Source organism: Syngnathus acus, chromosome 10, assembly GCF_901709675.1.
Source record: "Syngnathus acus chromosome 10, fSynAcu1.2, whole genome shotgun sequence".
NCBI classification, from domain to species: domain Eukaryota; kingdom Metazoa; phylum Chordata; class Actinopteri; order Syngnathiformes; family Syngnathidae; genus Syngnathus; species Syngnathus acus.
Window position 1 is genome coordinate 5,212,067 of NC_051095.1, and position 12,668 is coordinate 5,224,734.

Genomic DNA, 12,668 nt, shown 5'->3' on the forward strand with positions numbered 1-12,668 from the left:
TCAGGCTTAATGCGCATGCGCGCAACATCATTTCGAAGGGGAGTGTGAGTACTGTTCAGATGGAGCACTTTCGCAAAAGAATAAAAAATAATAATAATTCTCGTAACGGGACAGTCGAAAAAAAAAAAAAAAAGAGTCGTTTAAAAAATCTAGAAAAAAATCCTGCAACGTGATAAAGCCCATAAACGCAACTTTTGTCATGATTTTACAAATTGTTTGTAATTTGACTCAATTGTAACTTACCTAGTACTTGAAATATGAACAATTTTTTTCATTACTCAAAATTTCTTATGACCACTTATAAGAAAAAAAGAATTCTTGAAAAATACTTTGTAAAAACATGTTAATATGATTTGGCAACACGATTACTTTTCTTCAAAACATCAATAACACCATAGTAAGATTTTTGAACGTGATTTATTTCTCATGACTCAATAAAAATTGGATCCGCGCTCATTTTGGATCTCTGACCCCTGGTTGGGAAACCTCTGGTGGTTCCAAAAGTGTACAGTAGCAGCACATTCAAGTAGTACATCAGGAGCAAACCATAAAAAAACAATGAAGTCCGTCCATTCTGGAATCATTGCGAGGGGGGGGGGGGAAAAACAGTCACAGTTTGTCAGTCATTCAGGTATTCTTTTGGCTACATCTAGCAGTTAGTTTGTTAGTGTTAAATATCTTCTAATAAATAGAATAAATTACACGCAGTATGTTTGGAAAGTGGGTCACTGCACACGAGCGTCACAGCAAACAATGGCCAACTGGAGGTCATTTTAGCACTCGCGGAGGAAATACCGCCTGGGCAAAGCCGGGCCTTATTAAAGGAGCTTAGTGGTTAGTGAAGCAGCGTGTTGTTCCACAGGTCTTGGACAGTGACTGTTGATTTTGTTTTTTGTGGGAGAGAACAAATCATGAAATATGAATACAAATATACTGATTGTTAAATTCAAACCACTCTTGACAGCTTCACACAAAATGCTGCGTTATGAATCATGTCAAAATGATGCGGGTGGTCCGACTAGAATTTGGGGGGATGGACACACGTATTAAATGTGATTAACAATAAACATATTCTACCACATGACGCACTGGTTAGCACGTCCGCTTCACAGTTCAGAGAGTGCGGGTTCAATTCCACTTCCGGCCCGCCCTGTGTGGCGTTTGCATGTTCTCCCCGTGCCTGCGTGGGTTTTCTCCGAACACTCCGGTTTTCTCCCATATCCCAAAAATATGCACGGTCGGCTAATTGAGCACTCCAAATTGCCTGTAAGTGGGAGTGCAAATGCAGATGGTTGTTTGTGTCTGTGTGCCTTGCGATTGGCTGGCAACCGGTTCAGGGTGTCCCGATGACTGCTGGGATAGGCTCCAGCACGCCCGCGACCCCCGTGGGGACAAGCGGTACAGAAAATGGATGGATGGATATTCTACCACTGTAAAAATGGACAATCAAAGTTGAACATTATTGTGATGGTTTGGAAGTAAATCAAATGGTGGAGTTGTGTTGTAAAAAAGGAACCGCCACTGTCCAATTCCTCACAATGAGGGGATGCCGGTGGTTAGTGTGGAGTGAATATCATTCGCCGCTTTAGACGTCCTGCGCTCCTTCCCGCTGCGTGTGGAGAACGTGTAGAGCCTGCGTGGCGTGGTCGGCCCAGTGGACCAGCTCCAGCAGCACACGATGCGTCCACAGTTTGAGCTGGAAAGCTCCCCCGCCTCCATCAGTTTCCTAGCCACAAGACAGCAAATAGTCACTCACATTTTTGATCTGGTTGTTTTGTAATACATATGTGTTCAATTAAGATCATAACGCTGTTGGTGGTCAATCAACAATACTGTGGAACAAACAGCTATAGTATTGGACTTCATGTTACAGTACGTTGGTAGACTCTCTTTTGTGGCTGATATCGGCAGCCTCGTTGAGTACCCGATACCTTAAATGAAATAAGGAGGGTGTCTGCCCAATACAGACACTTGGTATCTGTACTTGCCCAGCCCTACTCAAAAATTGTGGGTGGTCAGATTGGTCCACTGTTGGACGAACGAGTGTATGAACATAAAGTCTGTACCTCATCACACCGGATGTCCGGGGTGACTTCCAGTGCGACATCGTCCGTCTGCAGCAGGTTTTTGGTGGTGTGAAGTAAATGCTCCAACCGGATTCGGACAGTGTAGCGCAGGGTTTCGTAGTCGCTCTCCCCCTCGCCCCACTCCTCCTCGGCCCGGGCGATGGCACAGTGCAGAAGGCCCAGGCACTGGCGCAGGGCGGCGTGCATCCGCCGCGCTGCCTCTTCCGGGTCTGGCTCCTCTGTGCTCGAGCCCAGGGACACCATGCGGCCACCTTCGGCGGGCAGCTCCGACAAGAAGGTCTCCTGCTCCGTCTGGAAGCGGTTGTGATTTCACAGTCGTATTGATTATTAGATGGATTGCGTCAACAAAGCCCGGGCACAAAAATACACAATCCATTAGGGAAGTTGGAGACCATAGATGGAAATGGGTGGTGGCTCGCCGTTAGTTTGATGACTGTCCGCATCCTGATGCGCACAGGACACGTAGGGCCCAACCGAGCGTTTCCACGGTCATGCTTGGCCAACAACTCAAACAATTCACAATTTAGCATCCCCTGTTCTAATCCAAAGCCTTCACAGATGAGAGATGAAACGTCTTCGAAGAAAATCGGAGCAGTCCGGTTGCGACTGATTGAATGGCCTGAGATAGAGACGACCCTGAATGAAGGACAATAGTCACAAGCATCAGGACGTAGTACGTGCATCCAGATGCTATTGGACAAAATCTCCATGGCGACACCTTCAGACGACAACTTCCAAAGATGAATGGAAAAAATAAATCTATTTTTAAAAATGATTTTCTTTCTTGAAATTATAATTTAGAATTACAGTCATTTAAATTTAGTCAACTGTTTTTTTTTTTGTACAGCTGGCCGCATCAGGACAAATATAACACAGAAAAACTGAATTTAAAAAAAGTAATTGTATATAATTTATATTTAAAAACATTTAACCGTAATAATAAAAGATGTGAAATAAAAACAAAGCTATATAATCTACAATAAAAATAAAAACACACAACACAAAAATATCTAAAAATAAAACATAGATATTTTGTATTTAATTATTTAATGCACCCCGTTCCATTATTCCTCAAAAGAAAAATTGTAGATATAGAGAATACAAATATTGAATTACAAAAGAAAAATTGTAGATATAGAGAATACAAATATTGAATTACATGTCAAATAAAACCAAATTATCATTTAAAAGTAATTAACACCCCTCTTCAAGTCTTTCCAAAAAGCAATGTACTGTTTACAAAAATGCAAATGCAAAAAAAACACAAAATCAAATTAAAACAAAATTGTTGATATAAAGTAAATTTTTTAAAAATAAATTTCTATTTAAAAAAATTAAATATTCAATATATGAATATTTAATTTTCTTTGTGCCATGGCAATAAAACTGAGGCCTATAATTAAAATACATTTATCTAGCTGGTCTGCTTTATTACTACGTGATGCATTGCAGTCCCACGCAGCAACCCACGGTAGTAATTCCAAGTAGAAACGTACCGTTAAGTGAACCGTACCAAAATCGAGCATGACAATGAAGGTACGATTTATATTACGTTGGATATCTAAATTATCGAGACTCACGTATAACTGGAGCAATCGGGAACATTCATATTGAAGCAGCCGGGCAAGGGACAGCGCTTTGCCCGTCGGCGAGCCACCAGGCACAGGCGTGTTGGGCGAACTCATCCCCTCCTCCTCCTCTTGCTGCTGCTGCTCGGCCATTCCGCACTCACTCGCTCCACTCCGAATTCGTGCGACGCTTCGGTTGCGGCCCACCCACCCAGCTAGGGGCGATGCCTAAAGGTGTTCGTTTGCGTGCTCCGGCGGCCCGGGAGGGAAGAAAGCGCGTGCTCGTTGATGTCGCTGGAGGTGGACGTTAATTGGTTCCGGCGAGCACCGGTGGCCAGGGGGCGTTTTTAGGGGGACGCACAGGGGAGATAGAAGAGTCTTTTTTTTTTTTTCTGCAGCGACCCACCCACTCGGGCAACTATGGCAAGCACGCACTGTATTGGCGTCTCTCTCTCTCTCTCTCTCTCTCTCTCTCTCTCTCTCTCTCTCTCTCTCTCTCTCTCTCTCTCTCTCTCTCTCTCTCTCTCTCTCTCTCTCTCTCTCTCTTTCTCTCTGGATTATGTTTTTAAAGTGGTCATTTAATTGCCCTTGAAATTAATTGCCCTAGGGGGAACATTGTTTTTGTTGTTTTTATTTCCAGTATGATATAACTAATAATAAAATAATAAAAAAAACAAATCAGCGATTACAATGATGATGATGTGATGATGATTACTTGTAGGGAAAAGAGGTGGAAGAGGAAATCTTAACTCGAGTTTAAACAATTTTCCCGCCTGCCACCAGGTAGAGACAAAGGACAAGTGACAGTTCAAGTCCTGGCTGCTTTTGGCCGGCCTGCCACACCTATAGTGATAGCAACAAGGATTAACTTGATTTTTATGTTATTTTACGACACAAACACAACAATGGAAAAACTGACAAACGCAACTCATTGATTTATTCATCTTAAATTACTTCTCAATGCTGACAAGACAAAGTTATTATTGTTTTCAAATCATAAAACAAGTGCCTCAAACTCCGCCAGTATGTCATTGAAGTGGCTCATGAATAAAAAAATACATTGTAATTGATGACTCCCTCACTTTTAAACCTCTTATTGAGAAATTCAAACTTAAATTTGGGTTTCTTCTTCTATATTTTTTTTGTCTTGGACTAGTATGTTTACCATGCTTTGTTGATGTTCATCACAAAAATTCTTTCAAACTGAGAGAATTTGAGACTGCCTCAGTAATTTGTAATTGTTTTACTTAGTAGTCTATGTGTAACTATTTCTGCATTTTGGCCAGGATTTCCTTGCAAAAAAGTGCCACCCCCCAGTTGAATAAAGGTTAAATAAATAAAAAAGGAAATGGAATTCACAAACCTAAATCTAAACGCTAGCTGTAGCAACTGTGACATTATCTAAAAATATAAGATTTTCGGTTTCAGTTTTGGCAAAATTGTGGTGAAACAAGTTCAAGTCGTTCTTCACAGCTCAAGTGAGACGAGAAATGTTCAGTAAAATCACAGACATCAGTCGTCATTTCATTGTTATTTGGGTGTGATCTCATGTCGAAATGCTTAACTGGAAACATCATGATTAGTTTTAACTTCCGTATGATTTCAGAAGATAAATTATGATCCATTTGACTATTTCCCCTATATTTTTCCCAAGAGAAAAACAGTGTTCATCCTAAATCATCATTTCTGATGAATAGTCCTAATAATCTTTTCTGTTGCCAAAAATGCAAATGAGAAAACATTGAAGCCTTCTTTAAAAAAAAAAAATGTTTACAATGGACAACGGACCAACGTTTTCCCTTTCGTGAAGACTTTGCGTGGGCATAAGGTTGCGTGGACAACATGGAGAAAATGGAACCTTCTCTTGACTCAGGTTTCAATGGGCCCTCTTGTTTTTACTTCATACTTGACAGGTGGTAGCTTGCCCATGAGTTGCCATTTCCATTTTCTTAGCTGGATATATGGTGACAAAGCAATATTACATTGCGACAGAATGACTTGCAGATGCTCAGACAATGCGAATTGCCTCAAATTGTTTCTCAGTGCTGTGGGCAGTGTTTTTGTCCTCCAGTGACTAATCACGCCATTTTCCCAAACACTTGATGTGATTGTCCTTGATGGATTCAATGACTTGTATGAGGAAATTAAACTGTTGCCTTTCCTGAAATAACAAAGACGCTCTTCCGTCAGCTCCTTCCTTTAAGAAAAACGATTGAATAGTTGGATAAGACAAATGGAATGCTCAAACTTGTCTATGGAAGGAACCAGTTTTTTTTGTTATATCTTTCGACATCACTTGATGCCACGAAACCTATGGCAAAAATGTTGACTGGTGTCACTTCTCTTACACCTTCCTCCCCATATATATATCCACATTAGGACTGAGCAACACAGCAGGGTGGACAAACCCACACACAAACATCTGTTTTGTAATTATGCAGGTATCAAAATTTTAAAACACAACAAAAGGCAACAGGTAGGTGTTTTTTATGTTTCAAGATTTTATGTAAGATTTTTCTTTATTTTGTCAAAGTGGTAAAAATTGGTAACATTCAAAAACACTTTTACATGAAATATTTTATTAGTAATATCTAATTAGATATAAGCTATAATAATTTTGTATTTTTTATTGTTTTTTAAGTGGTATTTTGAAATTTTGGCATGTAGGTAAGGGAATAATATTTTATAAAATAAAATTTGTATAAAATGTAATTCATTTAAAACCACAATTGATTTGTTATTTATTAGGATTTGTCAGTCCGCATGTGTGGGTATTGTTAGATTATTTTTCGAGATTATTAACAGACTAAGGTGTTGAATTCACAATGCAATCAATGCCAATGGTTGAACAAATTTGCCATTTTTGGGGTCTCCTGAAAAGTGATGGAGGAATGAGGTATGAGGAATTTGCCTGACACCTACAATTTTATACATACTAGGGATTGGATTCGCTCTTATAATCACCATTCGTCACTCGAGGGAAAATCAACAAACAACTTCCAAGTGGATTCGTCATTTGCAGGGTTTGGGGTACGTATTTCCCCAATATTACATAAAAATTGCCCTAAATAGCAATTGCAGAAGACTTAAATAGTGCTTTAGCTACACCAGGGGTTTCCTCATGCAGAGAAATAGCTTATTGTTAGTTCTAACTACAGGCTGTTGTATTATACTTTTAAGCCTCGGCTAATATATAAACTGGAAGTGCTGTGAATGTTTTTTGTTTTTCTTTGGTTTGAGTAGCCCTGTGATTGGGGGCCACTGCTATATAGCATATTTACATGAATCCACATCTTCTGTAAAAAAAAAATAAAAATCATCATGATATCGTTTCACGGGAAAACGAGAACATTCTCAGTCATTTATACCAAATAGAACTGGAAATATATATATAATTGTTACTCGTCCGTAACTGCAATAAGTGCCTGACTTGATATAGTAAGTGTTTACATTTTGCAGGTTCTAGGAGAGAAACAATGAGTGCTGCGCCATGGTTATCAGTTTTGCTACTGTTTCATGGTAAGTATGCCATGGTATGAAGAAAATTACTGATCATTTTATAACTACTACTACTCTTAATCTTTCTAATATTCACATCTTCACTCAAGTTGTTACAACTAAAACTGGAGCCGATACGACAATGCTATCGACAACTGCAGTGGTAACAACTGATGGTGCAACAACCACTGGAGTTACATCTGCAACTGGAGAAACAACAACTGGAACAGAAACAACAACCGGAATAGCGACAACAACCATAGTAGGGACGACAACCGGAGCAGGGACAACTGTTGGTGCAACAACTACTGGACAGTTAACTACAACTGGAGACCCAACAACCGGAACACCAACAGCTGAAGTGGAGACAGCAACCAGAGTAGCGATGACAACTGACGATGCAACAACCACTGGTGTTTCAACTGCAAGTGAAGAAACAACAACTGGAAGTGAAGAAACAACAACCGGAATAGTGACAACAACTATAGTAGAGACGACAACCGGAGCAGTGGCAACAACTGGTGGTACAACAACTATTGGAGTTTTAACTCCAACTGAAGAAGCAACAACCGGAACACCGACAGCTGAAGTGGAGACAACAACCGGAGTAGCGACAACTGAACTGGAGACGACAACCGGAGTAGAAACAACTGGTGGTGCAACAACTACTGGAGTTTTGACTGCAACTGGAATACTGACAACAACCGACGTGGAGACGACAACCGGAATAGCGGTAACAACTGATGGTGCAACAACCACTGGAGTTTCAACTGCAACTGGAGCAACAACAACTGAAATAAAAACAACAACTGGAATAGCGACAACAACCATAGTGGAGACGACAACCGAAGCAGTGACAACAACTGTTGGTGCAACAACTACTGGAGAGTTAACTACAACTGGAGACGCAACAACTGGAACACCAACAGCTGAAGTGGAGACAACAACCAGAGTAGCGACGACAACTGACGATGCAACAACCACTGGTGTTTCAACTGCAAGTGAAGAAACAACAACTGGAAGTGAAGAAACAACAACAGGAATAGCGACAACAACTGAAGTGGAGACAACAACCGGAATAGCGGTAACAACTGATGGTGCAACAACCACTGGAGTTTCAACTACAACTGGAGAAACAACAACTGAAATAGAAACAACAACTGGAACAGCGACAACAACCATTGAAGAGACGACAACCGGAGCAGTGACAACAACTGTTGGTGCAACAACTACTGGAGAGTTAACTACAACTGGAGACACAACAACGGAATACCAACAACTGTTGGTGCAACAACTACTGGAGAGTTAACTACAACTGGAGACACAACAACGGGAATACCAAAAGCTGAAGTGGAGACAACAACCGGAGTAGCGACAACAACTGACGGTGCCACAACCACTGGAGTTTCAACTGCAAGTGAAGGAACAACAACTAGAATAAAAATGACAACCGGACTCGCAACAACTAGTAGACACACAGTAGCAACAACAACCAAAGGTGCAACAACAGCTAGTGCGATAAACACAACCCCTCTATCTACCACAACCACAGCAACAACAACTACCACAACCCTTCCACCGCCTCCGGTTGTTATTACCGTTGTTGTCAGGGTTGTTGCAGTACTGTTTGTAACATATGTACCAGAATTGGCTAACCCCGAGAGTCCACAATTCATTGCACTTGCTCAGAAGTCTTTTTAGTGGTGAGTACAATGTTGGTTTGGTGTTTAGTTGTTGGGCATCACAGAAGCTACAGTAACATTTGCATTCTCACCACAGTACGACTTTGTATACAGAAGGAGGTACAGAACCTACAACAACTGTGTCGTTAGAGGCTTCAGGTAATGTCACCTCTTAATTGATGCAAATGTCATCACATAATGTCAATAACACATTGCCAACACAGGCCCGCCGTGGCCCGGGTCCGGATGGAAAACACTGAGGCGGACGTGGCCATCGAGTTCAACAACAACCTAACAGATGAAGCAATTCCCAGCGAAGACGCCGTGGTCGAAACGTTACGAGAGGCCGTGGCTGACCCCAACAACAATTTCAACGTGATCTTTGATGAGCAGTCCATACAACTTCTTGGTAATGGCTATCGCCCATCCAGCCCGGATCCACTCCTGGATTCATCCGCTTAATGTTCTGCGATTGTTATTTTACAGTCACAAACACTGTCGCACCGACGACAACTACCGTCGAGGCGCTCACGACGCGACGGGTGACTTCCGATCAGCGGGGAGAGCGGTTCACCACGGACTTGTTGGATTCATCTACAGCAGCATTTCGCATTCGAGCATTTGTTATCAAAACAACGGTAAACACCTGAGCTAACTCACTCATATATAAAAACATTTAAAACAAATTAAAAAAATAACCAATGGATAAAAATTATGACATTTTTCTAGTGAAATGACTTGACCAGCGTAATTACATTGCAACTTGTAACATATAAAAAATGGTCTTTCTTGTAAATGACAACATTTACCTCACATAACTTCATCGGTATTTGACTTTTAAATGTGCAATATGTTAAGAATGCCGCCATTTTTCTTGTAGGATGACATCTGTACCTCTTGTTTGCTTTTCCACAGCTTGAACCACCGTACCAATTGAAATTCACTTCATTCCGAACCCTGAACGTGGTTTCATTCAGGTTGGTTATTGCTTAAGGTGTTCATGGCATTAATCATAATTAAGGATGAGCTAGTAGCAGATACAATTTTAGGTACGGGTATCAAAAATAAAAATGATGAGAATATAAATACAAGGTGTACAAGTGTGTCTTTTCTGTTTGGCAGTAATGGCTCCATCCTCAACAACATGGATATAACTTTTGAATCTGGCTCGGTGCCCAACAACAGCGCCATCGCGAGCGTTCTGGTGGACGTCGCCGACAGTGTCACGGGCTTTGACATAGACACATCTTACATTTTTGTGGATGGCTCACGTAAGTCATACATAAAGTGTCCATGACCCGTTCTGGTTATGTACATAATAAATGACTTCATGTTTTGTTTTCTCTTGCAGAAGTTTCACATGGATCGAATCACAAAGCAAATTTGATCAGTACCTCCTGCCTAGTGTTGTTGTCATGGTTACTGGCAAAGCAGCAATAATAATGGGAGTAAATGAATATTATTACTAACAATATCATGTGCGACAGTAATTTTAAATGTGTCATATTATGAAATATACATTTTTGTAAAATGACAAGAGTGTTTATCACTGGCTAAAACCGCTCTTATCTATTTCCACCCTGAAGACACATAAATTGGGACACCCTTACAAACCGTCAAAATGGTAAGATTATACGAACAAAACAACATGACATTTAAGCATGTGTGGTATTTGTGTTCACATTCCTCCCACATGCCGTTGATATATCTGCAGAGATTGCATTGAAAACACCGAAGCCTGCGGATTGTTAGTCAACCGGTGGAACCGTATCAGCTAATCAGCAAACGTCGGAAGAGGAGCGTCGGCTTTTTTTCAGCGTTGTGCAAAATAGACTACGCTGTGGCCAAGTTCTGACAAATGCACATCGCTGCATATTTGCACACAATTCACACAAATTGCTATTTTTTTTTTAAATAGAGACAAATAAAGTTGTGATTGTTGGATTTGATTGCGGTACTATGTCTTGAATATTATTCTAAATCGGCAAAATAATTTAGGTGGACAGGGCAGTCAGTATAAGATCCGGTTTAAGTGTAACTAAACAACATATGCCATCTAGTGTTGAATGGTGATATTACAACTTAAGACTACAATCAACCCTGCATATTCGTAATTCGGTTTCCACGGATTCGCATATTCAGATTGTTTTCCCACATTTTCCCCCAGCAATTTTAAAATATTTTCTGTTTTTGCCCAATTTAGCATGTTTTTCACAGGTTTATTTGCGTTTTTGCAAGAACTCTTGATTAAAATTCAAATCCTTTTTTTGGTTTGTTTCATTTTTGGGGGTGGTGGAATTAATCACGTGGGTCACTCAGAGTGGAGTCACGGACTGCTGCCTTCAATTGCTCATTCTTTGTATAAACAATATGGCATCAATTGTAGTACATGATTTCGTGGGAAAGGCTTTTTGGTCGATCGTGCTGGAGTGTTTTGATGACTGTAAGCGTAGGCAGGAAATGACTTCCCAGATGATCTCGGCAAAGGAATGAGCACTTGTTGCCTCGTGTGCTCTTCCTGTGACATTTACTTTTGTTTGACATTGTACAGACACGTGTGTCTGGATTTGGTCAAACTTTTGCAGCCATCAGTGCGGGGGTTTTATCCGGCCTGTTGTACTATTCTGAAGGAAAATTCTTTTAGATTGAGACAAAAAATTGTGATTTCAAGATAAAAAAACTCAATTTGAAATTTTGAGGAAAGACATCTACATAAATCTTTAATGAGAAAATTGTGTAGTTTTGATGGGATAATTACAAGAAAAAAAATCATGTGAGGTCAAAATATAAGGACAAATAACTGGCAAGTAATTTTGTGAGGAGGAAAATATATAATTAAAGATTATTCTTTTATTACATAAAATGTAATGAGAATAAAGTCATATTTTATTCTATAAAAAAAATAAAATGTATTCACTGGCACCCACGTCACTTACCAAGCCAAGCCCCATCTTAGAACACTCTCATAGTTTATATTGGTATTATTATGCATAAAGCTTACAAATATATACACACAGTAATTAATAAAACACAAACAGTATGCTTGCTACTTTGTTGATTCTCATCTATCAAGTCAAAGTTTTCAAAAGGGTTAAACCCTCATCAGCAATAAATTGACTCCTTAAATGGGGGGTCCCTGCAGATATAATGTCCCGACCACCTCCACCCCCACCGATGCGATGATCCCTCTTCCCCTCCCTCCAGGGACAGTGAGCCACCATCTGCCAGTAAGGGAACACCACTGGCGGGGGGAGGTGGGGGCACGTGTCCATCTGGAGGGACCAAAGTCAAACCAACGCAATCCATAAAAAGGTTGGAAGCTGTAATACAAGGGATAAAATGATAACTACATTCTGTTAAAAATAATACAGAATGTTTTTAAACTTACGATTCAATTAAAATGTTATCAAGAATATTCAAAAGTCTGTGAATAACTCAAAACAAAACAAATTTAAAATTGTAATCAATCTTTTTGTTATTTTATTGGAATAAAGTCCTGTTTTTGTGAGAGAAAAAAAAAATCTGAATGTGACAAGAAACAAAAACTGGGTCCATTAAATAATTTCCAATAAATGGTGTGGTGTTGTTTGATAAAAGTTTATATTTACTTTGAACCAATTAAAATGAAAATTTCTGATATATAACAGGTCATCACATAAATCTGACATCATTACACAGATATTTTTTAGAACACTTTTTTTTTAGCAATCGGCATGTTCTTTGTTCCTTTTGGGGAGGGCCTGCTAGTATAAGCCCATTTAAGCCGCTTTTCTAAAATGAAATACCTGTAATTTTCAAGTTCACTTCGAGTTGGATATCACAATAATATAAAG

At 39.9% G+C, this 12,668-nt stretch overlaps 1 protein-coding gene across 4 annotated transcripts; it reads left to right on the forward strand.

Annotated features, from left to right (window-relative positions):
• The first annotated feature begins 5,978 nt into the window (after positions 1-5,978).
• LOC119128442 (flocculation protein FLO11-like) lies at positions 5,979-10,779 on the forward strand. Of its 4 annotated transcripts, XM_037260827.1 has the most exons (12): positions 6,045-6,131; positions 6,595-6,685; positions 7,115-7,174; positions 7,264-7,282; positions 7,328-8,130; positions 8,493-8,856; positions 8,933-8,994; positions 9,060-9,244; positions 9,322-9,473; positions 9,751-9,812; positions 9,958-10,106; positions 10,187-10,779. In XM_037260827.1, exons 3-6 carry the CDS (start codon positions 7,132-7,134, stop codon positions 8,852-8,854), a joined length of 1,227 nt encoding a protein of 408 aa, XP_037116722.1. In that variant the 5' UTR covers positions 6,045-6,131; positions 6,595-6,685; positions 7,115-7,131; the 3' UTR covers positions 8,855-8,856; positions 8,933-8,994; positions 9,060-9,244; positions 9,322-9,473; positions 9,751-9,812; positions 9,958-10,106; positions 10,187-10,779. The 4 variants fall into 4 exon arrangements, with proteins under 4 accessions (XP_037116725.1, XP_037116724.1, XP_037116722.1 ...); XM_037260830.1 differs by lacking the exon at positions 6,595-6,685 and having other exon boundaries at positions 5,979-6,053; positions 7,116-7,174; XM_037260829.1 differs by lacking the exon at positions 6,595-6,685 and having other exon boundaries at positions 6,026-6,131.
• The last annotated feature ends 1,889 nt before the right edge of the window (positions 10,780-12,668 follow it).